General features: G+C 45.0%; 1 protein-coding gene across 2 annotated transcripts in view; it reads left to right on the top strand.

Moving 5' to 3' along the window:
• Positions 1 to 22,508, top strand: part of osbpl5 (oxysterol binding protein-like 5) — a 43,399-nt gene extending 20,891 nt beyond the window's left edge. Inside the window, exons 3-23 of one of the 2 annotated variants that reach the window (XM_030095562.1) lie at positions 4,324 to 4,479; positions 4,697 to 4,770; positions 5,893 to 5,973; positions 6,249 to 6,350; positions 6,597 to 6,800; positions 7,283 to 7,367; positions 7,471 to 7,633; positions 14,393 to 14,600; positions 14,693 to 14,877; positions 14,972 to 15,053; positions 16,439 to 16,537; positions 16,649 to 16,745; positions 16,835 to 16,933; positions 17,884 to 17,981; positions 18,051 to 18,140; positions 18,460 to 18,596; positions 18,857 to 19,036; positions 19,130 to 19,259; positions 19,576 to 19,690; positions 19,771 to 19,873; positions 20,767 to 22,508. In XM_030095562.1, coding sequence (XP_029951422.1) covers positions 4,344 to 4,479; positions 4,697 to 4,770; positions 5,893 to 5,973; positions 6,249 to 6,350; positions 6,597 to 6,800; positions 7,283 to 7,367; positions 7,471 to 7,633; positions 14,393 to 14,600; positions 14,693 to 14,877; positions 14,972 to 15,053; positions 16,439 to 16,537; positions 16,649 to 16,745; positions 16,835 to 16,933; positions 17,884 to 17,981; positions 18,051 to 18,140; positions 18,460 to 18,596; positions 18,857 to 19,036; positions 19,130 to 19,259; positions 19,576 to 19,690; positions 19,771 to 19,873; positions 20,767 to 20,902 — 2,604 coding nt within the window. In that variant the 5' untranslated portion in view covers positions 4,324 to 4,343 and the 3' untranslated portion in view covers positions 20,903 to 22,508. The remainder of the gene's footprint in view (positions 1 to 4,323; positions 4,480 to 4,696; positions 4,771 to 5,892; positions 5,974 to 6,248; positions 6,351 to 6,596; positions 6,801 to 7,282; positions 7,368 to 7,470; positions 7,634 to 14,392; positions 14,601 to 14,692; positions 14,878 to 14,971; positions 15,054 to 16,438; positions 16,538 to 16,648; positions 16,746 to 16,834; positions 16,934 to 17,883; positions 17,982 to 18,050; positions 18,141 to 18,459; positions 18,597 to 18,856; positions 19,037 to 19,129; positions 19,260 to 19,575; positions 19,691 to 19,770; positions 19,874 to 20,766) is intronic. The other variant, XM_030095563.1, reaches the window with a different exon arrangement.
• Positions 22,509 to 25,961: the final 3,453 nt, after the last annotated feature.

Genomic DNA, 25,961 nt, shown 5'->3' with positions numbered 1-25,961 from the left:
TGATGTTGCCACAGCATGAATTTTCAGTCTAATCTACACACTCCTTGGTACTGAATGTATTTCTTTAGATGAATATCTGGAGCACATTCTGCATAAAGCGCTTATAGTGACACCAGAGAGAGTTGGGGTGTTTTCACACCAGTTAGTGCGGACCAAGTCTCAAATGACCCACAATGCATTTGTTACTGCTGCTGTTGCTCTGACAGGCATGGGGAGTGTCTTGGTCATATTTTTTAGCCTACGGGCACCTTGTCAGTTCAAAGTTGTGGCTAAAAACAGGGCATTTGGTCCACAGTCTATTATGATTGCTTTCAAACAAAAACAGCATTTCTTCCAGCTCCTGTACGAGCAGTTTCTCTCGGCCACGTTGAAAAGACAACATTCCAAGTGAAAAGGAATCGTGTTGAATTTTCACTTCAGAGAGGTTTTGCATTAGATGGCAGTATTTTGTAAATGATGCCCGTTTACATGGAAACAGCTGAAACGCTGACAGCCATGTGACTTTCATAATTGGCTGCTAGTTGGTTGTTTTTGTCTTGAAACATGCACACAGAGAACAATATGCACTGTAAACATTAACAATAGTGAGTACATGGACGGATGATCAAGTTGCTGTTCCAGGTGACTCTCAACCAATAAACTACCAAGTCCCAGAGTTTATTTTTGCATCCACACTGGAAGCAGCTGCACCGAAAACTCAACTCAGCCGATGAGTGGCTGATGAAATCCTTCTCAGGGTTAGTGTTTTACAAATATATGTCAAGCATTCAGGAGGAGTTTTAAGTTGTTTACCTAAAGTACATGAAAGGTTATGTTATATTTACCTATTTGCCTGATATTAGAAAAGAAAACCGGTTTGTGAGCAAAAACATGCCATTTGCATGCTTTCCCTACTGCTCCTTTATTGTAAACCTTGAACATTTCATCTCGAACTTGTGTGGCGAGGATTATTTGTGCGAGTGGGATCAGTCAGGCGTAATAACATCGCACAGGTTGGGACATGTCAACTGTTCCTTTCCATCCTATAAACACACACACACACACACACACACACACACACACACACACACACACACACACACACCCCGCCTTCCCGGTTGGTGTAATCATTACTAAAAACAAACAGCACCCATGTGACAGTGAGTGAAGTGCTTTCCCCTCCATAGAGTATCTCTGGGCCACACAAGCCTTTTTTCTTTTTTTTTTTTTTTTTTTATGAAGAAGTGGCCTTTTCCAAGTTCAAGGTTAATGTATGACTCATATGTGTGTTTTTTTTCCACTGGCCTTTTGTTGTTTCCTTGCTGTCTTATCTTTTCTGCACGGTTCATATCAGTGGGTAAATATTACCCCAGCACCTGTGTGTAGCATAGTTGTGCTGGAAGAAGTTGATGTTGACATGGCTCTGCAAACATGATGCTTTGTGTACACTGAACGGCGGCGGTTGAATTTCAGCATGGTTTCATGTGATGCTGGAATTTTAGTGGAATCACTACATAGAGCCAATAAAGTGTGGCCTCAAGCTCTTCTTGGATATATTAATATCATATTTTTATCAGTAAGATTAAGGTCCTGTTTACACAGAGATCTCCAGGGAAAAAACAAACCTTGTATTGTGTTTGAGCAATACTCAGGCCACTGAAAATGCAACTTTCTGAAAACGGGTCCGAAGGTGGAACTTTTTAACGACGCTCAGACCCCGCCTCTGTGCAGGCGTTGGATGCATATGGACACCACGGCTGTAGTTATGCGCCTGTAGATTGCACATGAAAGCTGAAGGTAACAACCCCTCCCTCTCTCTTTCTAGGGCTACAGTTACTTATTGACTACTCTCTTTAAAATGTCGAAGAAGTGTGGACATTGTACTATTTCCAGCACTCCCTCTGCGTTCTTGAAATGTTTACGACTACATTCAGCTCTGTTGATTTCTGAAATTAGAGATGATCCATCTCCTGTCCTCTTTCATCTCAGTGAAGAGTGTGTTTTTCCCCCTGTGGTCCTCTGTGGTCAAACAGCACACCACATCGATGTGACTAATTGAATGCCTGCTTATGGAGACATTCACACACACAAGTGGATGAGAAGTGTTTTCTTTGGCAGTAATTTCCTCTGATGTGTTAGGACTGTATTTGCAATTTTTGTTCTGTGTGATCTGGTTTGTGAACATGGCGCACCGCTTCACTACTGGTCCTAGGATTGGCTACTTGGAGATATGCGTTTTATCTCTCCTTTGGCGCTACATCGTGTGCATGTGTAATCCTCTCTTCAGTCTGTGGCAGTAAGGCATGCCTACACACACATATGCATGTCGACATGCTTATATTTGATAGTTACATCACTCGCAAAACACACACATGACCTTAAATATTCAAATGGCTGGCCCACAGAGCACAAAGGCACATTAAGCATGTGCGGATGCCACACCCATGCGTAATGTGCTCAGATTCTTAGTTTTTCTCCCCCCCCCTCAAACTAATCCCACCCTGCAGCTGTGAGGAGCAGCTGTGATTGGTCTGTCCTGTCACTTTACATGTCTGGCCACATCTTGACCTAACTGAGAGCCCGCACTGTAAGTGCTATTAAATGTGTGTCTGTGTGCATTACCGCGGAGCTTGGCAGCGCGGTGCATTGACTGTTGTGTAACGCAGAAGCTTGGAGCTCTTTTCCATGCAGCCTGCACCCCATCCAGGGCTCTGCACTGTACCACACATGCACGCGTGCACTGCAGCAACAGAGTGCTATTAATAGACGTGCCCCACAAGGACAAATAAGGCTCCTTTTAAATTTTGCATTTTCTCTGGCATATCTTGGTCCTCCGTTGCCGTCGGTTTGATTGCAGGGGAAAATGCAAAGAGGACGAGGGGGAAAAAGAATAGAGGAGATTGCTCAGTCAGAAGAGAGAAGGAAGTCAGGAGGTTGCGAGGCTGACTCATAGAGGGAAGCAGGGAGTGGTGTGGCCAGTCTAAAGATGCTAGCAAGCCTTTGTGTCTTCAAAATGCACAACGGACAAATCCCCCAAGCCCTACCAATATATTTAAAGTTTCCAGTTTTAGCCATTTAAACAACAGGCTTTTTTAGTAAACTCTGTCGCTCGTAGCAGGATATACACTTTGACTCGCTGCACTTGTCTCAGTGTGATCGCAGTGCAGTGATGTGAGAGCGTTGAATCAGTCTGTGAAGATGTTCTATGAATGAATTTTTATGTAACACTGTTATTGGATGTGGTAATTGACGACTCGTAGGCGAGACTGCTCCGTAGGCTGAGAGTCAGAGGGGTCCGCTGTCTACTGTATGTGTTTGTGCACTGAGAGAAAGCCAATAGGATTATATTGATCTAAGCGGAGCACAGTTGGGCCGTCCAGACAGACCCAGGTGGTAACAGCTACGCTCCATTAGGCACAGTGTTTTACCATCAGCTCCGATTTGCTATGATCAGCCCGCTGCCCGTTCAGACGAGGATAATGATCCATCTGAAAACAGCCGTGACCATCGGCAGATGTTGGGAACATGCTATGAATAGTTGGCGACTTGTCAATAGCAGCAAAGCCCAGTGGAGGGGAAAAGCAATATGCGTGGAGGCATATGTTTTTTTTGTGCTTGCGCTGAGTTTTTTTTTTTTTTTTAAACACACCGATGGTGGATTGAGATATGACTCATCCACCTATTGCTTTAAATTAAAAACAGTGCAACAGCAGCAGGACACTGCAGAGCCTCTGCTTCACCCACTAAACAAGTGCAGCAGCTGCTTTTTCCGTCTCCTGTGTGATGAAATGTGATCATCATCAGTAGACGGGCTTCATGCGGATGTGAAGGGAATGACTGAAGAAGAATCATTTGGCTGGCTGAAGAGAATTGGACGATGGAGGAGTGGTAGTAGTGGCAGTGGGGTTATTTTAGACAGTGGGTCTCTGTGAACAGAACCAACTGAACTTGGTGGAGGCCTTTATCTGTCCTGTACTCTGACAATGTGCAGCCTGAACTGCTTGTCACTGCCACGCACAGTGCCATTATGTGGTCAGGCCGACATGTCTTCGTACAGTAGGTCTTTGTTAGCGTGGAGGGCTGCAGGGGTGGGGGCTCAGACAGATAAACATACTCCAAGAGGCAGAGGGAAGGAGTCGGGATGGAGTGGGAGTGCCCGGAGTCAGACAAACAGGCAGAATCAACAAGAAAGATCCAGTTCCAAAGAAGGAGTGAGGAGAAATCAACTCCAACTGTTTGTTATTTCTGATATGAATACACGCACAAGCAATTCTCCTAAGACACACAGTATTTTCATCAGAATTAATTCTGTTCATTCCCCCGCTTGATTTCTTCTCATTGCAGACGACAAGCAGGTTGTCAGGATGAAGGAGGAGAATCTGTTCCATCGGAGGTTTTCTCTGTGTCCCAGCGCCACCTCCCCGCCCAAAATTGACCCCCGCACCCTCACCAGGAACCTGTCCTATGGAGGAGACAACGACCTCTACAACCTCAGTCCAGGTAGAGAAGGACAACAGAACAAAGACATATTGGAGTGGATTCCAGTGTATGTGAGGATCTGCTGTACTGTGCTGTAATGTACTTAATCCATACAAATCAACGGAGCTCAGCTGCTGCTCGTTAGCTGTTTTGGCGGCTGCCGCGCTTTAATTGTCTGTCAGCAGGTTTATTTACCGAGTTCATTTGTATGTGACTGTGTGTTGTGGGTTCCCACCAGGCAGTGAAACAGACAGGAACGGTCTCTCCATGCTGAGTAATGAACTTAGTCCTGCCCAATCACCAGGCAGCAAGGTAAGAACACAGATCCTGATTGGGCAGTCCTCCTAACAGCTCACTGTAAATGACTCATTCGGTGAGCAAACACTGTTTCTTTTTACAATCTGTCATAACTCCTTTTTCGATGGCTTACAGCATTAAGCAACCTCGATCCTATAAGTCTGTAGGTTTTCAAAGGTATTACAGTATTGTCAGAGCTTTGCACAAATGGGTCATTAAATACAATCAAATCACTTCTTTTGATGACACAGAACCAGCTAATCCAAAGTAACATATAAAAAACAAGGTAAGCCACTGCATTACGATAAGAATGTCATGGCCATGGTGGGAACTGTGTCTTCAGGTCCTCAAGCCATCTATTTAACATCCCAGACCTATTCTGTCCTCGTGCTGCTTATGCTGTATTAGTGCTCGCAGTCTGTCTCCTTCTTCAGTGATATTAATTAGTGATGCTCTATAAGTGTTTCCGCTGTGAAACAGATAGACATGTTGTCTCGTCTCCTCTCCTCGTGTCTTCTTCGCTTTGCTCAGTCTTGCAATATTGCCCCTTTCATACGTGGAATAATTCTCATGCACAGCTGCATCGCTGGCCTTTTGCCCCGTTTTCCACCCTGACAGCCCTCATGGGAAAAATATGAGACTGAGAACAGCCCCTCCCCCTTCCATGCTGTCCTTGATATTTTCATGTAATTGTACAATTCTTTAAGATAGGTTTAGTTAACCTTGTGTGGGTTCAGCAGATGTTGTGGGTTGTAATGTTTGTGCTTATGCTGAATTGTAGTCTCAGTAAAATCTAATAACTAGATGTTGTGGTCAACACTTTCTCCTTATCTGTAAAATCAAGGGAACGTTTGGAGTGTGGTCACCTCCACAACCTTGATAGGAAACAAACTTTTTTTCTTTAAAGATTATACCGGAAACAAAAATTTGGTCAAATAGGCTTTCCTCATTTTAAGTGAATCGTGTTCTTTTCTGTATTATCAAGTATTAAACTTATAAGACATAGTTTGTGTCTTCTGGGATTTTGAGTTATGGAAACATGAGGGAGACTGTATCTTTGCTAGGCTGGTAATAGTTAGCAGTGTTTATCGTTTAAGTTTGTGTTTTTTTTCCGTCTCTCCTCCCGCCCACCTCCAGTCTGAGTCCAGGATGTTTAATGGTGTGGAGAAGGACTGTCCCTCCCCCACAGAGAAGCTGGCCAGGAAAGAGTCGCTGAAGGTAAAAATCACCCGCTTGCTGGAGACATGCTGAACAGTGTTTCATTCATCATGGAATGAATAAATAAAGATCGCTCATCTGAATTAAATGCTCTGTATGAATATAATGTGTATGTCTGGGATGACGTGATAATAAAATAAATGTATTTATATTTCAGATATTCTCAAGAAATGTTAAAAGTCAAGCAATATGTTGAGCCTTTTAGCTGTCTTCTAAGATGGAAATCAGGTTGAAGCATAATATAATTTTCTGTTATTTTGTTGTTTTTTGTACAGGTTCAAAAGCAGAATTACAGACAGGAGAAGAAACGGGCAGCTAAAGAACTGTCCACTGCCCTCAAGGACCCCAGTGTTGTCATCATGTCCAACTGGCTAAAGGTATCGGGTGTGAATTATATGCAGTTTTAATATCAAAATCCAGATTAATAGTCACACTGAGCCATTACTTATGTGCATACTACTAATCAATACTGCAAATGATTATTTCAGTAGTTTTACAGTCTGAAACCTGTTCAGATTATTCACCTGAAGCAATTTGACCTTTTTTCACAGTTTAATCTTCTCCGTAAACATACGTCAGTATTGGTTCACTCTCATTTCATCTCCTCTTCTTTACGTCTGTAGATCCGTGGTTCCTTGAAAAGCTGGACCAAGCTGTGGTGTGCCCTGAGGCCCGGCGTGCTGCTGATCTATAAGACCCCGAAAACAGACCACTGGGTGGGCACCATCCTCCTCAGTGCTTGCAAGCTGATCGAGAGACCCTCCAAGAAGGATGGCTTCTGCTTCAAGCTCTACCACCCTTTGGACAAATCAATCTGGGCTGTCAAGGTCAGCTGGGTTTACAGACTCAACAGCATTTCCATCAACCCAGTGACTGCGTGTCGGGAGGAAAGGTTTAGCGTTCAATCTGACACAGATCAAAATCCCATTGAAAGACTTCAATCACGACTGATTTGAATGTTGCAGTCACTCACTGTAGGTCTGTCTTTGTTTAAACAAGCCAAACACATAATTATAATCCCCTATATGTAGCTTTAGAAAAAGCCTGGCTTGAGTGACTCCTAGTGGGGGTTTTAGAAAATACACTCAGACTGGTTCTATTGCACACTGAAATTATTTGAACAAGCTTGATTTGGCTGATTGATGCTCAGTTTGGTTTTTTTCCTAAATAGCTTTTTTTCCCCCCAGTAATAATTATCCTCTTCGGTTAAACGTTATGCTCGTTGCCCATGGGAAAGCATTTAGTTTCTGTTGGTGCAACATGAAGACACAACATGAAGCGTGAGTCACTGTTTGATCCATATGCTCAGGGTCCCAAAGGAGAGAATGTTGGCTCCATCACGCAGCCGCTACCCAGCAACTACCTGATCTTCAGAGCCGCGTCTGAATCTGACGGTGAGGCTTCTGTGCAACGCTTTCCGTTGGATTGCGTTTCCAGTGCTCAGGATTTGTGGCATTGCGCGCCTTCCCGTTTCTCAAAAATCTGTCTGCTCCCCAGGCCGGTGCTGGATGGATGCCCTGGAGCTCGCTCTCAGCTGCTCCAGTCTCTACAAGCTGACGGCCAAAGCTGGGAAGGAAGGAGATATCAGCACGTCTTCAGAGTCCTCCCATATCCTCCACCTGCTGCAGTCCACGGCGCTGACGGATGCAGAGCTCCTACAGTATGTCACACATTCAAACAGCTCCATGTCTTCATCTGTCTTTTCCTGCTTGTTGTTGCATCTGTGGTTTGTATAATCTTTTATAGTCACTTGTCAAATTGTAGCAATTGACCATCCTTGCTGAAGACTGTGAGCTTTTTAACCAAGAGATTAGCTTTTTAATATTGTACAGTTACAGAACCTGAATTAAAGAAGTGTGTTGCTTTTTTGTAATTGGTTTCTACAAATGTTGCTGCACCATCCTCCTATTAGCTTTATCTTAGACTTTGTTTGTTGATTGTTGAGGAGCTGTTTTTACTCAGTTGAACAAGATGCAGTGCACTGTGCACCAATTATGTCAAGATATTACTCTATCTTTTATTTATCGCTCTTTCCGATGGTTCTCATTGTGTGCTGGTTTATTGTTGTGGTTGACTTTTATTATTTCTCTGAAAATCAGTGTGAAAGTTGTCAAGGCTGCCGTGAATACAGTCAGCTGAACGTCTGCTTTTATAATAGTAACTGAGTTTGCTGCAGGTTGTCTTGATATTCTTTGGATTCTTGGGTAAAGAAATGTTATTATGCAGTACATGATGTTTCTGAGAGATGCAGGAAAATCTTTGATTTAAGTCGTGAAGGCGTTTTGAGGCATAACCTTCTGTCGGATTTGTATCTTCAGGAAACTCATCACCATCATGATGAAGAAACCGAAAGCCATCAAAACAAAAACCTTTATAGTTTTGTTTTTCATATATCTGCCACCAACAACTCATATTATCAGTTTTCTTTTCACAAAACGTCTAAAATCACATTTGTCCATAGTGATAAGGTTCTTGGTCCTGCTTTAATAATCCCTGCCGATGATAACTCCATGTATGAGACGTCCAAAAAGCTCCTCAGCAAATGCATTTTTGAATGAATAAAGGAGTCAACAGTGTTATGGAGGCAGAAAGAATCATATTGCTCAGGAACTGGTCTTCAGTGTCTAATTCTCATTGTACAGTATAACATTTTACAAAATTTTTAATGATTGTATTGTTGTTTTGAGGGGAAAAAAACATGCATTTTACAACATACTCAAACTAAAGTTGTTATCTTTTTGATGTTAAACTATTTCATAGTACTTGAACTGTAACTATCACTTAGACAATCGAGTTAAACGCCAATCTGATTGAAATCGCCTCATGTAAGCGCTCTTATCTGATTATATGGGTTCTGGCTGATTGAAATCAGGATGACACAGTCCTATCCAGTCTTTGTAAACACATCGTACCGGTTCCCACTGTCGGAGTTTTGTGCATCTGTGTGTTCTGCAGTGTCAATGTGTCCCTCCATGTACTGAGGAGAGGAAAGGAGTGGAAGCAGACACGACTGGTCGATGCAGGAGACAACGCTACAATATTAAAGCTTTAAAACAGTTGAAAGGCTTGACAACTGGAAAGCTTCACTTGTTTAACAAAATCTGTGAGAAACTAACAGACTGTGGCGCTGACAAATGCATCTGAATCTCTGGCTCATGTGTGCATGTCAAACAGCCAACATTCCGGGCCAAAGCATTATGGGATTGAGCCACTGACTGAATCGGATGATATTCACATCATTCTGATCAGTTCATATGATCTCCAAGCCTACAGGACAAACTGATCCCTCAATTGGAAAGATTTCAATCTGATTAATCGAAACGGCGACGTAGATTCTGCAGCTCCATTCTGATTCTTAACGTGTCGGCCCACCTGTATCCGTGAGGGTTTGTCATGCTATGTTGAAGAAGTGCTGGTGAACCCGGTAACAAATACCCACAAATCTTTCACAAGTCGGATTCAAGCCAAAAGCAGCAAGAACAATAACAGGATACTGCAGGAATGGCAGGGAGTCATCTTTTATACATTTGTGCTTTTCCTGCTTTGACATGCCAGAGGTCTGTGATTTGAGCAACTCTTCTGTCCTGGAACATTCACAGAGCCTCCTATCGCTTCAGCATGTGCACATGTGTCACCGTGCAGCAGTATTATCATGTGACGCTGCCTTGCAAATAGAGATTAATGACAGTGAACTGCTTGGATTTTAAGTTTTCTGCATGGACAACGTCTGCAGCTTCACGCAGGATGAATTTGACATTGTTTACCTGGGGAGGCTGTGATCCTTCACGGTCTAAGAAAAACAATGCAACTCATCAGCAATTCCCAATATTTTTCTTGAGGGGCCAGCATTTTTGCCATTGGAACCCTTGGCGACCCCACACCACGCTCTATACAGTCACAGAAAAATTGAAGGAACCTCGCAGCACAGTATATGAGAAATCCAGTTTCTTTGTTATATTCTGTAACGATGAGTTCCTTCTGTCTGAGGATAAACTCTGTTTTTACACTCCGTGTCGGGGTGTTTGAGGGACTGGTGTCTTTTCAGTTTGCAGTTTCCAAATTTCACTCTGCAGTTTTTCACCAAAGATGCATTTAGCTCGAATTGTGTCCATTGCTCCAGTGAGGCTGTATTCTATGTAACTCTCTTGGAACACCTTTTTTTTGTCCGTTTGGGAATTGCTACTGTAAGGCACACTTTCACATTGTCAAAGATGAACACTTTGGGGAGTTAATGGGAACATGTTGAACCTGAATACACAGTGCGACAGCTTCAAGGTTTTACTTTTTTAACTAGTTGACAAGTCCTACTTCATTTCTTTTTCTTAATTTATTGTGAGGAATCTCCCTAAATACTGTAAAAAGTGACTGGGTCCTCATCCAGACAGGCAGCTGACGCCCATCAGGTGGTGGACAGTCTGACACCGCCTGTGTTTCAGTCGTCCTCGGTGTTGTTTCACCTCGGGAATCTGATAGCTGCTGCTGTGAAAATCAGGTCAGACCACAGCATTTTCAAAACCACCAGTTCACAGGTCGCGTTGTTGATAAAGAAATGACGCACTGTTTCATTTTCTCTCTCTGCTCGGAGGATAATCATGAGTGTGTGCTCATATGCTTTCGGCTATTAATATGTGTGTAGCTTGTGTGCAATCAGGACACACAACACTGACCTGTTTGTGTACTGTTTACATCTTACATTAGATATCTTTTTCCTCCTCCTCCTCGTCACGCCTCCCCCCCCCCCCCCCCCCCCTTCTCTTATCGCCGCCCTTGCTGAGCCCTCCCTCTGGCCATCCATCCCAGCACTCCCTCCTCTCCTGCTCCCCTCCCGGCCAATCGCGGCAGCCCGCTCGGTCACATGACTGACAGGGGAGCAGGAAGATGGAGCACAATGTGAGCCATATACACCACCCAGAAAGACACGGTAGCAACGCAGCCATTGCAAGCTTGCGTGCGCGCACACACACACGCACGCACAGACTGACACACACTCTGGCACACAGACAGAAATATGCAGGCACTCATTCAGGAAGCAGGTGAGCCAGAGCCGAGCAAACCAAACTGTACCTTTTTAGTCAGTCAGTGAAAAGAAAAAAAAAAAAAAAGAAGGACACTGACATTGACACACACACAGGAGATCAGGACAGACTGCATCTGTTTTTGGATTTTCTGGCTTTGTGTTGCAAAGGGAGAGTTTGTCTCCATGCTGTGTGTCGTTGAGGTAAGGAACTGTGTGGCTTCATCCAGGGTGTGTTTGGATTAATAACTAACATCAGTCGTCGGCTGCAGGAATGCGATCATTCAGGTCTCTCTAACCGTCAGGCTCACTTCCATGGTTGCTTCTGAAAAAGAAAAGCTGCTGTTTTCCGTGACCATAGTGCCTTCGCTGAGGGTGTTTATGACAGCTCCTGAAACATTACAGATGCTGCTCAATGTCCTGCTGGTTCCTGGTAGTTGTTGGGATTAAGAGATGTTAAGGATTTGGGGGAATATGATGCTGGGTGTGCTTGTACTGCGAATCTGTTTTTCTACATTCTGAGGTTGTTTTTTTGGCGTCCAGTGTTTGCTCTGTAAAAGCTTCAGGATGTTCCTCTGCAGCTGCTGGCCCATCTCAAGCTTTCCTTCCCTCTTACACTCTCACTTCTTTTTTTTTTTTAAATGCTGATACATTGCTTTCTTTCATGATTTTTTTGTTTTATTTTAGTTCGATCTGGGGATTAGACCTCAGGCTTTGAAAATGACAGCTCAGCAGAGGTTGCGGTATGAATGGATTCTCGTCGTGTTTCACATCCATGTGTGCTGACAGATTGACTGTGGCAGTGTGTGTTGTGCAATCCAAGTTGCATGTTTTTCTTAACTAACTCAATTTTGAGTCTGAAGACACTGTGAACGAACTAATTCCAAAACAAAATCAAAAGTTTATTTCGTCAGATTTGCTGGAGCCGTATTTTTTGTTTTGACTTTATGGTGTATTTTGTCTTATTGTGGCTGCTACTTTTAATAAATGTGTTAAAGTCTGAATTGGAGCCTGTTGCGGGCCAGGTTTGGCTCAAGAACCTTATGTTTGACACCCCTGTTCTGAGTGGTTCTGTCAGGGATTCCCGGGTTCCGCCATGTCTTGCTTGTTTGGGGCTTTCAGCCAGTATCTGGGCTTCTGTATTGTGTCCCGGCCAAGTCGTTGAGATTAAAGTGAGTTGGCTGAGCTGCCGAGGCCATCATCGCCTCATCACTGGAGTGATAAAATATCCTCCTCTGGGTCTCCGTAGATGGATTTTAACCTGAGCATACACAGTGTTCTCCTCTGTACCTCTGACGTGGAACTTTTCAGTGTGAAATTATCCATAAATGCTGCTTTTTTATTTTCTATTGCAAGTCATCCGTCCAGAACGGATAAGGTGAAACGCTCTGGGTCATGAGTTGTTGTTTTATTTTATGCACGACCCTCCAAATTCTTGTCGTTGATTGTAATCATTATTTATCTCGTTAATTTCCTCTGAGTGTGTGATTGAATATCATAAGACACTGAAACATGTGACTTGTAATGCATGTATTACCCTTTCATTTATCTTAATTTCGAATCTTGTGCTTCTTTTATCAGACTGTTTGCTATTTTGCTACATGTGTCAGTACCCAGGGTTCTTTTGATATAATTAGCTTTTTGATCAAAGTCTCATATTCGTGGAACAAAGTCCAGTGTTGGAGGCGGACACCGACGAGAGTGAGACAATGTAATCATAAAAAAGTGAACCGGCCCGTGTGGGGGGTTTCCAGGTTTGCCTTTATAGCTGGAGAGAGACGGATGTACTGCAGCCACTTCTCCTAAAACTGCTCTCATTATCTAGAATGTTTTTGATGGATATTTATTTCAGACACAGAACAGGACTGATCGGGGTAGTCGAGGGATTTGCTTTTGTAGTTTTACCAACAGATTTTAATCTACAGTTTGAACCATTCATTATGTTTTAATTGCTATTGTGATGGTGTTGTGTTATTTGTTGTAATATTAAAAGCTGTGAAATTCGTTAACATTCAAATTCATTAGCTTTCCTTTATATTTGATGAAAACAGCTACTTTTCTAATTATTCTGCCTCGTTGTAGTTATAAAGAGAAGAAAGGGTGCTGCATCCAGCTATGAAGTGTCTACATATCTGTTATAATACTGCTTCCTCATGCAGTGTGGTTGTGGTTTGCAGCAATGTGACTTTAAGACGGTTCCAGACTGAGATTTTGAACAGTCTTATAAGTTCATTAGCTGCTACTTGGTACGATTTTGATTTCATGAGCTTGGAGTTTCACTTCACAATGTGGCTTTCTGCGGGATAGGACAGTACTTCAGTATGCAAGAATAACAAGGTTATCCTCCATATTATCAGCCCACGCTGCCAGTCGCTTCTCAGTAAGAATAGAGCAGCTGTGCTAGTAAAATTCATGTGCGGGGAATAATAAAATACCCCGGTATGGAAAAAGATAGAGAATAATGAGATGCTGCAGCATTTTAGGCCCCGTTCAACCACAGCATTTCCAAGTGAAAATGAATAACTTCCATTGCATCTTGGGAGAATTTACACAACATCAGTGATTGGATCTACAAACACCTGAACTTTTTTTTTTTTTTTAAATGCTGACATTATCTCCATGCAAACAGGAGAAAACACAACTTTTAAAACACTGCTACTGAAATACTAACTAGTTCAATAAAGTTCCCCTCCTGAGTGTCATGACTCCCAGCTCCTGGGTTTCAAAACATCGTCATGTCGATGCAAAATGTTCAATCACATTTTCCACTGCATTTCGTTATCTCAGCTCATGACTTCCACTAGTTGGTTGAAAACTCTTGTTGTGGCAGTTATTGTTGTTTTTTGAAACAGTAGTAAGAATGGCTTTAGCTAAATGGCTGCTGTGAGGAACCTTCAATCCCCATGATTGGTCTTTTAGAGGTTTTTAGAGGTTAGTGCTGCATATCATCACCTTTAATTTAATTGTCTTTCGTCAGTTTATTTGGTGTCTGCAATGATTTGAAAGCAGTTCTCACTCTTCGATGTGTCGCCTGCAGTGATGCTGCAGCTGCACGAGGCGTGAATTTATTTGGACCACACCTGACCAGTGTGAACCTAAAATGTCATTAGTGGGCTTCATGTTCTGAGAGACTGCTTTTGTTTTTAGATTATCAGACCAGCGACGCAGTTACCAGTGTTTTTGTGGGCTGTTGTTGTCGTGTATCATTAACAGGACAAATAAAACTCGCTCAACCATCTGAACTGCTGAATTATCCTCAGCTTGACTCAAATTACTAGAACCACCCGGCAGTTTAATTATCGGTAATTTGTCTTGGCTTCATTTATAACAAGACCACCAGGAGCTGTAAAACGGCTGATTGTGGGAATTGCTTCGTTCCGTCCTTCACGCCTGTCTCTTCGTCAGATTGAACGACACGGTGCTTCTGGACCACATGGAGCACGACGGCTTCTCGGACAAGTCTGAGCGCGAGGTGCACGACGACTGGGACGCCACGGCCAACGAGAACGGCGGACGGCTGACGGAGGAGAGCGACATGGACCAATCGGACGAGCTGTCCCCGGGGCCGCAGGCCACGGCCTACGTGGAGCAGAGCACGGAGGAGATGGCCGAGGTCACTTACTGATCATGGATTTGCATTCAGAGTTGTGTGCACTTTATTCTAAAAATCCTTCCAGACTGACGCTGTTGCGCGTTTTGCTCCAGGCTGGAGAGGCGTCCCAGGTGGAAACCGTCTCGGAGGAGAACAAAGGCCTGATCTGGGGCCTGCTGAAGCAGCTCCGGCCGGGAATGGACCTGTCCAAGGTGGTGCTGCCCACCTTCATCCTGGAGCCGCGCTCCTTCCTGGACAAGCTGTCGGATTACTACTACCACGCCGACCTCCTCTCACAGTCAGTCGCTTCTACCGCTTCTGTCAGCATGAGCATCTCAGTGTTTTAAATTCCTTCGAGGAAATATGACTCCTTTTCCTCTCGGTCGCCACAGAGCCGTACAGGAGGAGAGCGCGTACGGTCGCATCAAGCAGGTGTTGAGATGGTATCTGTCTGGTTTTTACAAGAAACCCAAGGTAAGATATCTTCATTCAGACATCAAACATTTACCTGTGATTCAACAGATCGCCACCCCTGTTTTCATATAAGAAATAATGATCATTTTTAGTGAATCTCAAACTTTTCTTGCTGGGTCTGAACTCAGAAAATCAGTCTTAGAATAACAATGAGAAGACAGTTCTTGACCTCTGACCTGATCGATGCAGAAAAAAGTTCATGGAAATAAAATTATAGATCAACTGCCAACAGTAGATGAAGCAAACGTCAACCTTACTGTTAGAAAAGATACGATGCATATTAAACAGCAGAGCTTCGAGAAAATATGGATGAACTTCATCAAAGGTGTTCTAGGTTCAGATTGGACTGAAGAAAGAACTGATTGAATTTTAGTGGAGTTTTTTTTTTTTTTTTTATCTTTTGCTAGATCGTACTGCATCTCGGTTATTTACCTATTAATCAATATTTAATTTTCCTTTTGGAGGTGGGAATTGACTGCAGTTCTGAGCTTTGCTCTCTTCTGATTGAACGCTTATTGTTAATCGTTGTTTAATTTGATCCAGATTACCACTTGTTGGAAGAAGGCACAAGTTTCTTTTGCACGACTTTTAGTGGGGTTTTTTTTTAGCTAAAGCAGAAAAAAGATTAACAACAAACAATGACAATTCTGATGTCTGACATATATGATATACATAATTTATCATGTAAGTTAAAGAATATTCTGTAAATAAGAAAGATCCGATAGCGGACTGAGAGATAAAAAAAACACTCTTTAAACTACATGCTCTTCAGATATGTGATGAACGTGGTTATTGAGTTTATGTGATTCTTATCTTATCAGAGTTTTGCATGGTTTCATAACCAGGCAGGAGTTTTAAACCAGCCCCCTCAATAGGAATTCATTTATTCATGCTGTTTGATCATGTTTTATGGCCCTTTGGGGCTCAACAGCCTCCGCCATGACACTCAGTAACGAGTTATTTTCCGGCTGCTGAGCAGCTCCGTCCAAGGTCTGGTTCTGCAGTGAATCTGTCAGCAGAAGCTTCCTTCTTGTTTCCTCTTTTTGGGGGATTTTATCTCCTCTGTCAGCAGAGTCAGAATGGCCGTCATGAGCCAGCAGATAATGTCTCCAGATTAATCTCGGGTCGACTCAGCGTTTTTAAAGCAGAGTACTTTTTGGGCTGAAGATGTAGCGATAGACATTTCATAACTTCTCAATGCAGAGGCTGAAATTGGTTCTGGAGTGAAAACATCACACAGTTCAGTTGAGCTCCATGATGGTGTCGTTTATCTGCGATCGATCTGCTCCATCCATCCAATCAATCTTAATCCATCTTTAAAAGAGAGAATTTCTCTGTGATTACGCGCTCACACTCACTCCAACACACGTTTTTATGTTTTTCAGGGTCTGAAAAAGCCTTACAATCCAATCCTCGGAGAGACGTTTCGCTGCTGCTGGCTTCATCCTCAGACCGACAGCTGCACGTTCTACATAGCCGAGCAGGTTGAGCCGCATTCGCAGATAAAACGCACACAGGACGCCATCCTCCCCCAAAACCCCTGAAATGTAGCAAGTGTGTGACGAGTACGTGCCTGCTGCTGCTCTCTCCGCCAGGTGTCCCACCATCCGCCCATCTCTGCCTTTCACATCTGCAACCGGAAGGACGGCTTCTCCATCAGCGGGAGCATCCTGGCCAAGTCCAAGTTCTACGGTAGATAAACGCCGCGCTGCAGTGTGTGACCCGCGGGATCCGCTGCCTGTTGATGTTGAGGTAACTTCACGTCTCTGCTGCTCTCTCAGGTAACTCTCTGTCGGCCATTCTGGACGGAAAAGCCAGGCTGCTGTTTCTCAGCAGGGATGAGGAGTACGTCATCACGATGCCCTACGCGCACTGCAAAGGTAATCCGCCCTCGTTCTTTGGTGAACTCGGTGTTGCTGTTGCATCTTTATGGAGCGTGGACGGACTGCGGGGATTTGCAAGGTTTTTCTCGTGTTGCATTAATTATAATTCACCTTCACAGTTCCCTTTCAACGCAGTCGAATCGATTTGCTACTTACTTCCAGGTTTGGGTGATAACTGCAGATTGCAAAAAAATGTAATTGGAAATAAATTAAATGGTAAACAGATTAAAGGACCCACTCTGTAGAACGTGAATTATACTTCATCAGTTTTTTTGAAGAGCTGTAACTGCATTAAGGAGTTAGTTAGAACATCGTGTACTTTGCTTTTTATAAGCTTTCAGAAAGTCAAGTTGTGACGGAGGCATTAAGCAGCAGTTAGTCTAATCCTGCCGTCACATTGCATTTATTTATTTCACTGAAGATACATTCTGTACCAGACGACTGATCCAGCAGCAAATGGCCTTTCTGGACAGCAGCACGACAAGAACAGGAGTTAAATATGCAAGTTCATTTCTCTGCTGGAGCCAATGAAATATCTTTTCTCATAAGTCATCAGATGTGTCAGAGGTGAAAAGCCAATCCTGCCTTATCTCAGTAAGATCAAGTTCCAGTTGAATTTCGTGTGTGTAGCGCCAAATACAACGTCGTCACTTCAGGACACCGAGGAGACGGTGCTTAACATAAAGCAGTCTGACTGGAAAATGGTCCAGGGTGGCCTGAACCAGCTCCAACTGTTGTTTAGAGCTTCATAAGTTAAAAGGATTTTGAATTAAAGATTGAACAGGACGTTAATATTGGAGTGATGTGATCTCTCCTGCTAAATCACCGAACTACTTTAATTTATACTACTGACTGTACATTAACACACACTACACATGATTTATGGAGTTCCAGCTTTAGGTTTTCTACTGTCATGTGTTGTTTTCATGCTCCCATGTCCTCTGTAGGTATCTTGTATGGCACCATGACTCTGGAGCTGGGAGGAAAAATAACCATCGAGTGTGAGAAAACTAAATGTCTGACGGAGCTGGAGTTCAAACTGAAGGTATGTTCACCTGAGTGTTCTACCGCGCAAACCGTGAACCGTAATGTAACCGTAATGTTCTGCCTGCAGCCTTTCCTGGGAGGCTCCTGCTCAGTCAATCAGATCAGTGGGAAGATCTTCGTGGGAGAGGAGCTCCTGGCCACCGTGGACGGTCACTGGGTGAGAGCTGCTCTCCGTCCGACTCTCCCGCCGCTCGCTCTCCTCTCGAGCCGTTCAGCCCCCCCCCCGCCGTTTACTGGGTGCAGCGTCGTATCGAGTGTAGTAATTAGTCAGAATTGGTAATTGCGTGTTTTGAAGAAGCAGCAATAAGAGGCTTCAGGCAGTAGACCCGGTTTAGAGGAGCTGCTCGAAAAGGCAGAAATAAATACTTGAAGTTTTTATTTGGGAATGTTTTGGAGGCTTTGCTGAAAGAGTGGCGTTACTCCCAGAATGAGACTAAACAGCTTCTTTCTGGTTTCGCTGCTTCTGTTGAAACCAGGACGGCGAGGTGTTCATCCACGAGAAGCGCTCCGGCCAGCAGGAAACACTGTGGAACCCCAGCTCAGACATCCGCAGCGCTCGCCTCAAGAGGCAGGTGGTCCAGGTGGACCAGCAGGGAGAGTTCGAGTCTGAGAGGTGAGACCAATGTCGTGCAAACAGAGCCTCGGTTTTTAGCAATAACGGACAATATTTAACAACTATTCCCATGTTCAGAGATCCTGCATCCTGTTATATTCCAACGTTTTCATTGCACCTGTACATACTGAATAAAGTTATGAAATCATCGGTAACCGAAGGACAAAACTGTTCCAGAAACAGGAAAAGTCAAACATGTGAGATTCAAACATTCGCTACGTTCCTGTCGTTTGCATCTGATTTTAATTTTCCCCGCACAGGTTGTGGCAGCACGTGACGAGCGCCATCATGGACCGGGACCAAGTGCGGGCCACCCAGGAGAAGTTTGTGTTGGAGGAGGCTCAGAGGAAAGAGGCCAGAGAGAGGGGGGAGAAGGCCTGGATCCCGCGGCTCTTCCAGCAGGACCCCCTCACCTCGGAGTGGACGTACAAGCACATGGAGTACGGACGCTCTGACTCCTGAAGCGTAGCGCTGAGTGTTATCGCTGATAACGGCGTGCGCGGGTTTTAATCCGAGCGTCTCCGTGTCCGCAGCACGCGGCCCTGGGACGGCGAGCTCTGCCTGGTTCAGTTCGAGAAGGACGGCGTGATCCAGACGCACGAGAAGAGCCAGCGGCAGCACAACGGCCTGTCGTACAGCCACAGCTGGGCCAGCCAGCAGAAGGTTCGATCAGCGTTCTGCCTCGGTTCACCGTGTGCTTTGTAACTTCAAGATCAGTGCTTGATTTAAGGTCGAGATTGGTTGTTTTGGGATACCAGCATGTGTTAATTTAGGCGTTTTTAAATATGTTTTGTTGTGTAGTAATTTGACATTTTCTCTTCTGAAATCACTGACAAGCACCTTGAAGCCTCTTTCCTTCCCGCCTCATGCTTTTTGTAGTGACGTGAAGCTGCATCTTTATCGCAGCTTCCCGAATTCTTCATCCGCTCCGTTTTTCCCTGCAGCGTCTTGAAATAAAGTCTCTCTGATTCGCTCGCAGGCGGAGGTGAACGGGAAGCACAGGAAGGCCAGCAGTCAGCCGTCCAGCTGCAGCCAGAACACCGAGAGCAGCAGCACCACGCCGGAGCCCACGCACGAGTCCTCCGACAACGAAGGTGTGCACGCGCACACTTAAAAACACACTTTAAAAACCAAACGTCTGTAAGGCTCACGCTGTCGTCCGATGTGCGCGCAGGCTTTTCGAACCAGTGTGCCCGGTGCAGCAAAGAGGTGAAGGACATCGCACAGATCGAGGCCTCCATAACGTCGATACAGAAGACACAGCAGGACATCCAGAGGTGAACACCACACATTGACATTAGAGTGAAGAACAGGAGGGAAGGCAGGGAACGCTCAGAATACAAAGGCCGACATGTTGAGAGTGGATCATCTTCCAGTCTGAACCGTCGTCGTGACAACAGACACTCAAACACGACCAAAATTTTGCATTTTCACTTGTAAACATAGTCGTGTAAACGGAGCCCAAGTTCCCCTCAGCGGAGGTCGTGCACTCTGCAGGGCAGCCGTCACCACTGCTGCGTCTGTGACTCAGACGCTGTGAAACCCTTTCCGACAGCCGAACTTGTTTGATCCACAGACGGAATATTTGTGAACGAGAAGTCTCCACAATGAGAGCTGCCACGTTGCGCTGGTGACGACATGCGAAACCACATTGGGGACTTAGCGGCGGCGCCTCGTGGTCTGGAGCTTCCACTCCTACACTCGTCTGATCCAATCGCGAGTGACCGCTTGGTTCAGTGCCGCCGCCGGTTCTGAGTAACTGATTCAAAATAACATTTAGTTCAAAACGCGTTTGAGGAGGCGTGAGGAATGCCGGCTAATATCCCGTTTTGCTCCATGAGCTTTACGAACGATCTGCCTGACTGAGATGTATCGACTTCACTTTCTGTCACATCACTCTTCTTTTTATAGGCCGGGCGGTTTAGACTCGCCATCAGAGACGTTTGAGGGATGAAACTGCGTTATTTAAAGGGCTGGCATTTGTCGTCATTTTCCAAAGACTTTCTGACTTCAGCGGCTCGAAATATGTTTGAAATGACAGTGTGGAGTTAAGACCGTGTGCTGGACTTGAACAGCCAGGAAAAACGAACATGCAGTCGTCTTGATGTAGAGAGAGAGAGAGAGAGAGAGAGAGAGAGACTGACAGCTGGATCTTTTTCATCCTCTGTAGAAACCTGGTGGCTCTGAGTCGTCAGCTGTCTCGCCAGAGGGCCTCGGACGACGGCGTGTCGCTGACCGGCCGCCACTGTCTCATCCTCTGCGTGCTGCTGCTCTCGCAGCTCCTCCTCAACTACGTCTTCACCTAACGGGCTCCCGGGGAGGGAGGAGTCTCCCTCCCGGCCGAGCCGCCCGGGCTTCGCCCTCCTCCTCAAAGCACAGACTCCAATCAGCAGACGGGGGACGGGGAGCTCGGCTCGGCGCCGGGAGGCCACGGACGATATAGCAATAAACACAGCCACAGCCACCACCTGTCAGCCATCTGCAGAGAGGAACGGCGCCCCCTAGTGTAGCCAGACGGAAAGAGCACCGGCACCCACGCACTTTGGACCGGAGAGGAGAGACGAGCACGCTAAAAAAAAAAAAAGAAAAAAGATTAAACAAAAAGAACTATTTAAACAGTTAAAAATGTATGAAGAAGAATGATTTTGCAAATGACAGAGAGGATGTTTTACCATTCCTTAGTGTCTTCTTTTATATTGCCCTGCAATACTGTTTATCTGTGAGTGTGTGTGAGCGTGTGTGTGTGTGTGTGTCGTTCGTACCTACAGTAGGCCCTATGGGCGCCGGCAGATCTCCGCTCGGACTTCTCCTTGTCCTCTTCCACTCCAGATCCTGGGCCTTAACGCTGAAGCCAAAAAGAAGAAGAAGTTAGAAGAAGAGAAACACAAGATAGACAAATGTAGAAGGAAAAGCCTTCTCACAGCGCAGTCGTGTGTTTTCTATTGATGCTCGCTGAAACACACTCTGTCGCGTCTTTTAAGGAAGACGACCTTACCAAAACAGTATTTATAATCCGAGGGGACAAAGAGTTCTTGTTTACAGGGAGCGCCGCTCGTGTTCCAGGTGACACGCGGCTTCGCAGGACGCCGGGAAGCCGGTCCAACAGAGTGTCCTTGTATTTGTGTGCCTGTAGTGGAGGGAGGATAGAGTCGCACTGCTTTGGTCTAGACCTCGACACTGGTGTGTACAATCAGCGTGTGGAGGAAGGGACGGACGGACGGACGGAGCCGTGAGACATGTCGATAACCCCATCTGGAAGGAGTTTGTGTGTGCGTCTCGGTCTGCACCATGTTCAAGTGACTGTTTTAGATGTAAACACTTAGTAAGGATATTTGGGTTTTTCCTTTAATCGGTTTGTATATATTCGTCTGACGGTCTGTTTCAAAAAGAGATTTGAGAATGTATTTATTACGTGATTAACCTTGACTTTCCTAACCCGAAACCGCTCGGTGGACAGAGACCAGGGCTGACAATCGCTCTCCCGGGGCTTGTGTAGGTTTGTCATTTTGTGTATGCGTGTGTGTGTGTATGTGTGTAAGTGTGAGGAAAGCCATTACGGTCGTGCTAAACCAAGCCAGATCTGTGATCTCGGTTTTTACTGGGTTTTTAGCCATTGAATTTCACTCTCGTTGCCAGTGCTGATCGACACACAGAGAGCGTATCTGAGAGCACAAAGAAGGAAGTCGACTCTGAATGCTTTTTATTTACACCTTAATTTCTTTCTTTTGTTTTATTTTATTTTTTTCTTGTTTATTATCCTGTTTTATACTCTGCTACCATGCTGCGGGGATCCGACATGTCAGACAATTCTGTCATCTGGAACAAAAACTACAGAGATCACAACGATGCCCATGTTTTTTCATTCATACCTGTTGCATACTGTAGCACTACAGTAAAAAGTTTTAACCCTGACACCGTCTGCAGCTTCTTCTATATCTCAACATGGAGAAATGGATTCGGTTTCTTTGTGTCCATCTTCTGCACCGGGAAGTGACCCATCATGAAGATGGCAGCTCTGCAGTCTTCCACTGGAGGGCGACATTGAATTGATGAAAGTGATCAGGCCAGAGTTGAGTTGAGGAGGGACAGAAAGCCCTGTTTCCTCTTGAGTGGGTCAGAGTGGTAAAATAGAGCCAAAATACCCTTTAGAATTAATTTTTTTTTCTTTGTTGTGGTGCAAGTTTTGAAGAGCATTTCACACTTAATACTACAAATTACTACATTTCCAATGCTAGTTTGCTAGGAGGTGGAGATCTTTCATACCATGGTCACTGATTTCTCCACAGTTCTCAGTGTTTTGTTGATTCAACTAATCTTAAGAAAAATATGAAAAAGCTAATTTCTTTTTAGTTTTTTCTACTTGCTTGGTGGTTTGTTGGGCCAGATTGAAGCCTCTCGTGGGTGGGTTTTGGTCCAGGGGCCTCATGTTTGACACCCGTCAAATAAACTAACAGTTAACCTTTTAAAAAAAAAAACAGAAAAGCTTCTTATAAAACCTTCAAGATCAGTTCCAGTAACAATCTGTGTGAAACCACATGTTGCCTCTACTGACGTTTTTCCCGCTGAGTGGTGAAACTGAGCTGTCCGTGTTCCACATCCCTGATTTGAAATTTTCGAAATCGCACTTCTTATCAAACTAAATGAAATGAATTTGTTTTACATGGAGGGTTACCGCTGCGTTTCCCCCACGTCTGTATCACAGGGACTCAAACAGGAGCTGAGCTGAGCTGAACCTGAGGTGGAAATCTCCTGCCAGACGCCACACGGATCAACGTCTCTGCCACACACACACGTTTAAGCCCCTGTGAGTGTTTAGGAGCTTCGCCGCGACGCCGGGGGTCTGCGGTGTGATGTCCTTCAGCCAAGCCAAGAGAAAAGCAGTATGCTGGGACCGAGTGGAAGGAGCTATTTAAGTGTTGAGGATGTATCGGTAGAAGTCTGCACTCTGTGCCTTCCTGCAGGATGTCTGACTGGAACGGGAAGGCCGACTCGGTTCCTTCTTCTCATGTCAGGTCTGCACCGGGTCTGAGTTTAGTCTTTTCTCTGTTGCTGCTGTAGAGAAACTAGAGGCTCTGGAGTGAGTCAGCATGTGCCGGTAATAATGAGGACAGGGCGGAGGAGAGCCAGTCTGTGAACTGGGAGGAAACGAGGAAATGAAAAGCAGCAGGCGGCATCCTCCCAACCACAACTGTCAGATTTAGTGTTCGTTCGTGCTCCAGCAGCCGCCACACCTTATCGGACCGGGATCTACCTGTTCTCACGAAGTGCCTTTCATTAAAGAGCCACGGTGTCAATCAAGAGATTTAAAAAGATAGAAATTACATTGCTAACATTTTCCCAGATTTGGTGTTTTCCTCAAGACACTCAAATGGATCAACATGTGGAATCAAACTCGCAACTCTGCTCAGTGCAGGCTGCTTACTGAACCTTGGAATGGAGATCGTTGCAGACTTAAAGCAGCCTCCATAATGTTCTGCAGTTAAGTCATTCATGAATGACAGACCTGACTTATAAAAGCTTAAGTGTGTTTAACTTGTCTAAAAAAAGACTCCAGTCTTGAACCGTTGTCACTGAACGCATCGTGCTGTTGTTTTATGCGAGCTGATGAGCGACAGTCAATGAGTCCGACTCCCATCCGGAGTGCAGACGGAGCCTTTGAAGTGCGGAGCGCTGAATACCTGACATATCAAAATGTCAGCTCTGCACAAACAGCCATCATTCTGCACACACACACACACACACACCGCAGCATCCTGGCTTTGTTGTTCTTTGGCTGCCTGGAGGATTTCTGTGACTCTCCCCGAGTTTAATTGTTATTATTGTTTAATGAAAACTGCCAATCAAGTGTAACGATTGTGCTGTAATTGGTAAATTATTGCATCTTATTAAAGAGGGATTGAGTGAAATCCATCCGGGGAACATATGAGGAAGTGGATTATGGGAAATGGTCCCCATCTAATTGCTATTGTTCCACTGAGCTAGTGATTGATTCATTTTCCAGTTAATTGTGTCAATTATTTGCACATACTGAGACTTGCTGGCCTCATCAAAGCTATTCGTGTTCAGTGTTTTTACAATTTTCACAAATCTTCACCGACCCAGCAACATCTAGCTCGACATTGAAGCATTCTGATAAAACAGGGAAAAACAGCTGATTTGAATGAGGCTCATTTATACAGCAATGTTGAAGCGTCATGTAAATGGGCTTTAATCATAAGTTCAATGGAGACCCGTGGAAAACTGAAATCAGGCCTTGATGTGAATCGCTAGCTAAATATCATCAAAGCGTGCAAATCCATGTTTTCCCGCCGTCCAGATCTTCACAGCGAAGACGTGCAGAATGTTTTGTGGCCTCGTGGGCAGAGCTCCGCAGCCCAGTGAAGATCTCCTTCCTGCGGCTTGTTTGTGTGTGTGGGAGCACAGTGGAGCTTTGTGCAGCGGTGTGGGTTTGCTGGAAGGAGTGACCGTCCAGACTGGGCCTTTTGAGAGTGTGTGTGTTGGTTTTCCAGGCGGTGACCGCTCTGAAGTGACCACCTCCCTGCTGCGAGGGGCGGAAACAGCTCTCTGGTGAAAACCTCTGCAGCCGCCTGTACTGTCAGCGTGCGGCGAGCCGCTGTTTATTGTAATTACCCTGAAGAGGTGGTCATGGTCGTTTACCCACTCCCCGGGCCCCACGGGGCCTCCGTCAGCTCCACCCCCTCGTGCAGGTCGGATGTTTGCCGCCTCACACGGAGAGGCCGTCCGGAGGGAGGACTTGCCCGGGCCTGTCCCGTCTCGCCCTGCAGAGAGCAGGAGAGGGAGGGAGTTCATCCGTCTGCTGCGCCCCGAGGCGGCGTGCGCTGTGTGTGTCTTTATCTTTTATTTCCATGAGATTAGAAGGCGTCAGGTCAACTCCTCCAAGGGAGCATGTGACTTGGTTTGAACCTTTGAAGTCAGGAAATCCTTGTCAATATGACTTTTTATCAAACTGCTGCAGTAGAAAGGGCTTTAGAATGGGCTCTGCTGTGTTTTTAGAAGTCCATCCACGCATAGAGAACAATATGTTAGAAACATGAACAATGGGAAAACATGGGCAGACGACCACGTTAGTACGGTGACTGTCAGCTGTAAAACGACTGAGAATCCGGACTGAGAGTCACGACACTCTGGAGGAAATCATTGTTCTTATTGTCCATCTGCTGAACATGTGCTAAAGAGTTATATAGCTGTCGGCAGAAGCAGTGTTTTAACAGACATGGAGCGTTTTCAAAAACTTCCATTTTCAGTGTTTCTGAGCACCGTATTCGTGTAAACAGACCCGGAAAATGCAACCAAAGTTTTGCGTTTTTACATTGTCCTGTAAACAGGGCCTTAGATGACAGTGTT

Source organism: Salarias fasciatus, chromosome 7 (genome assembly GCF_902148845.1).
Source record: "Salarias fasciatus chromosome 7, fSalaFa1.1, whole genome shotgun sequence".
NCBI classification, from domain to species: Eukaryota; Metazoa; Chordata; class Actinopteri; order Blenniiformes; family Blenniidae; genus Salarias; species Salarias fasciatus.
Note: the sequence above shows the minus strand (reverse complement) of the source record. Positions and strands in the feature narration are given on the sequence as shown.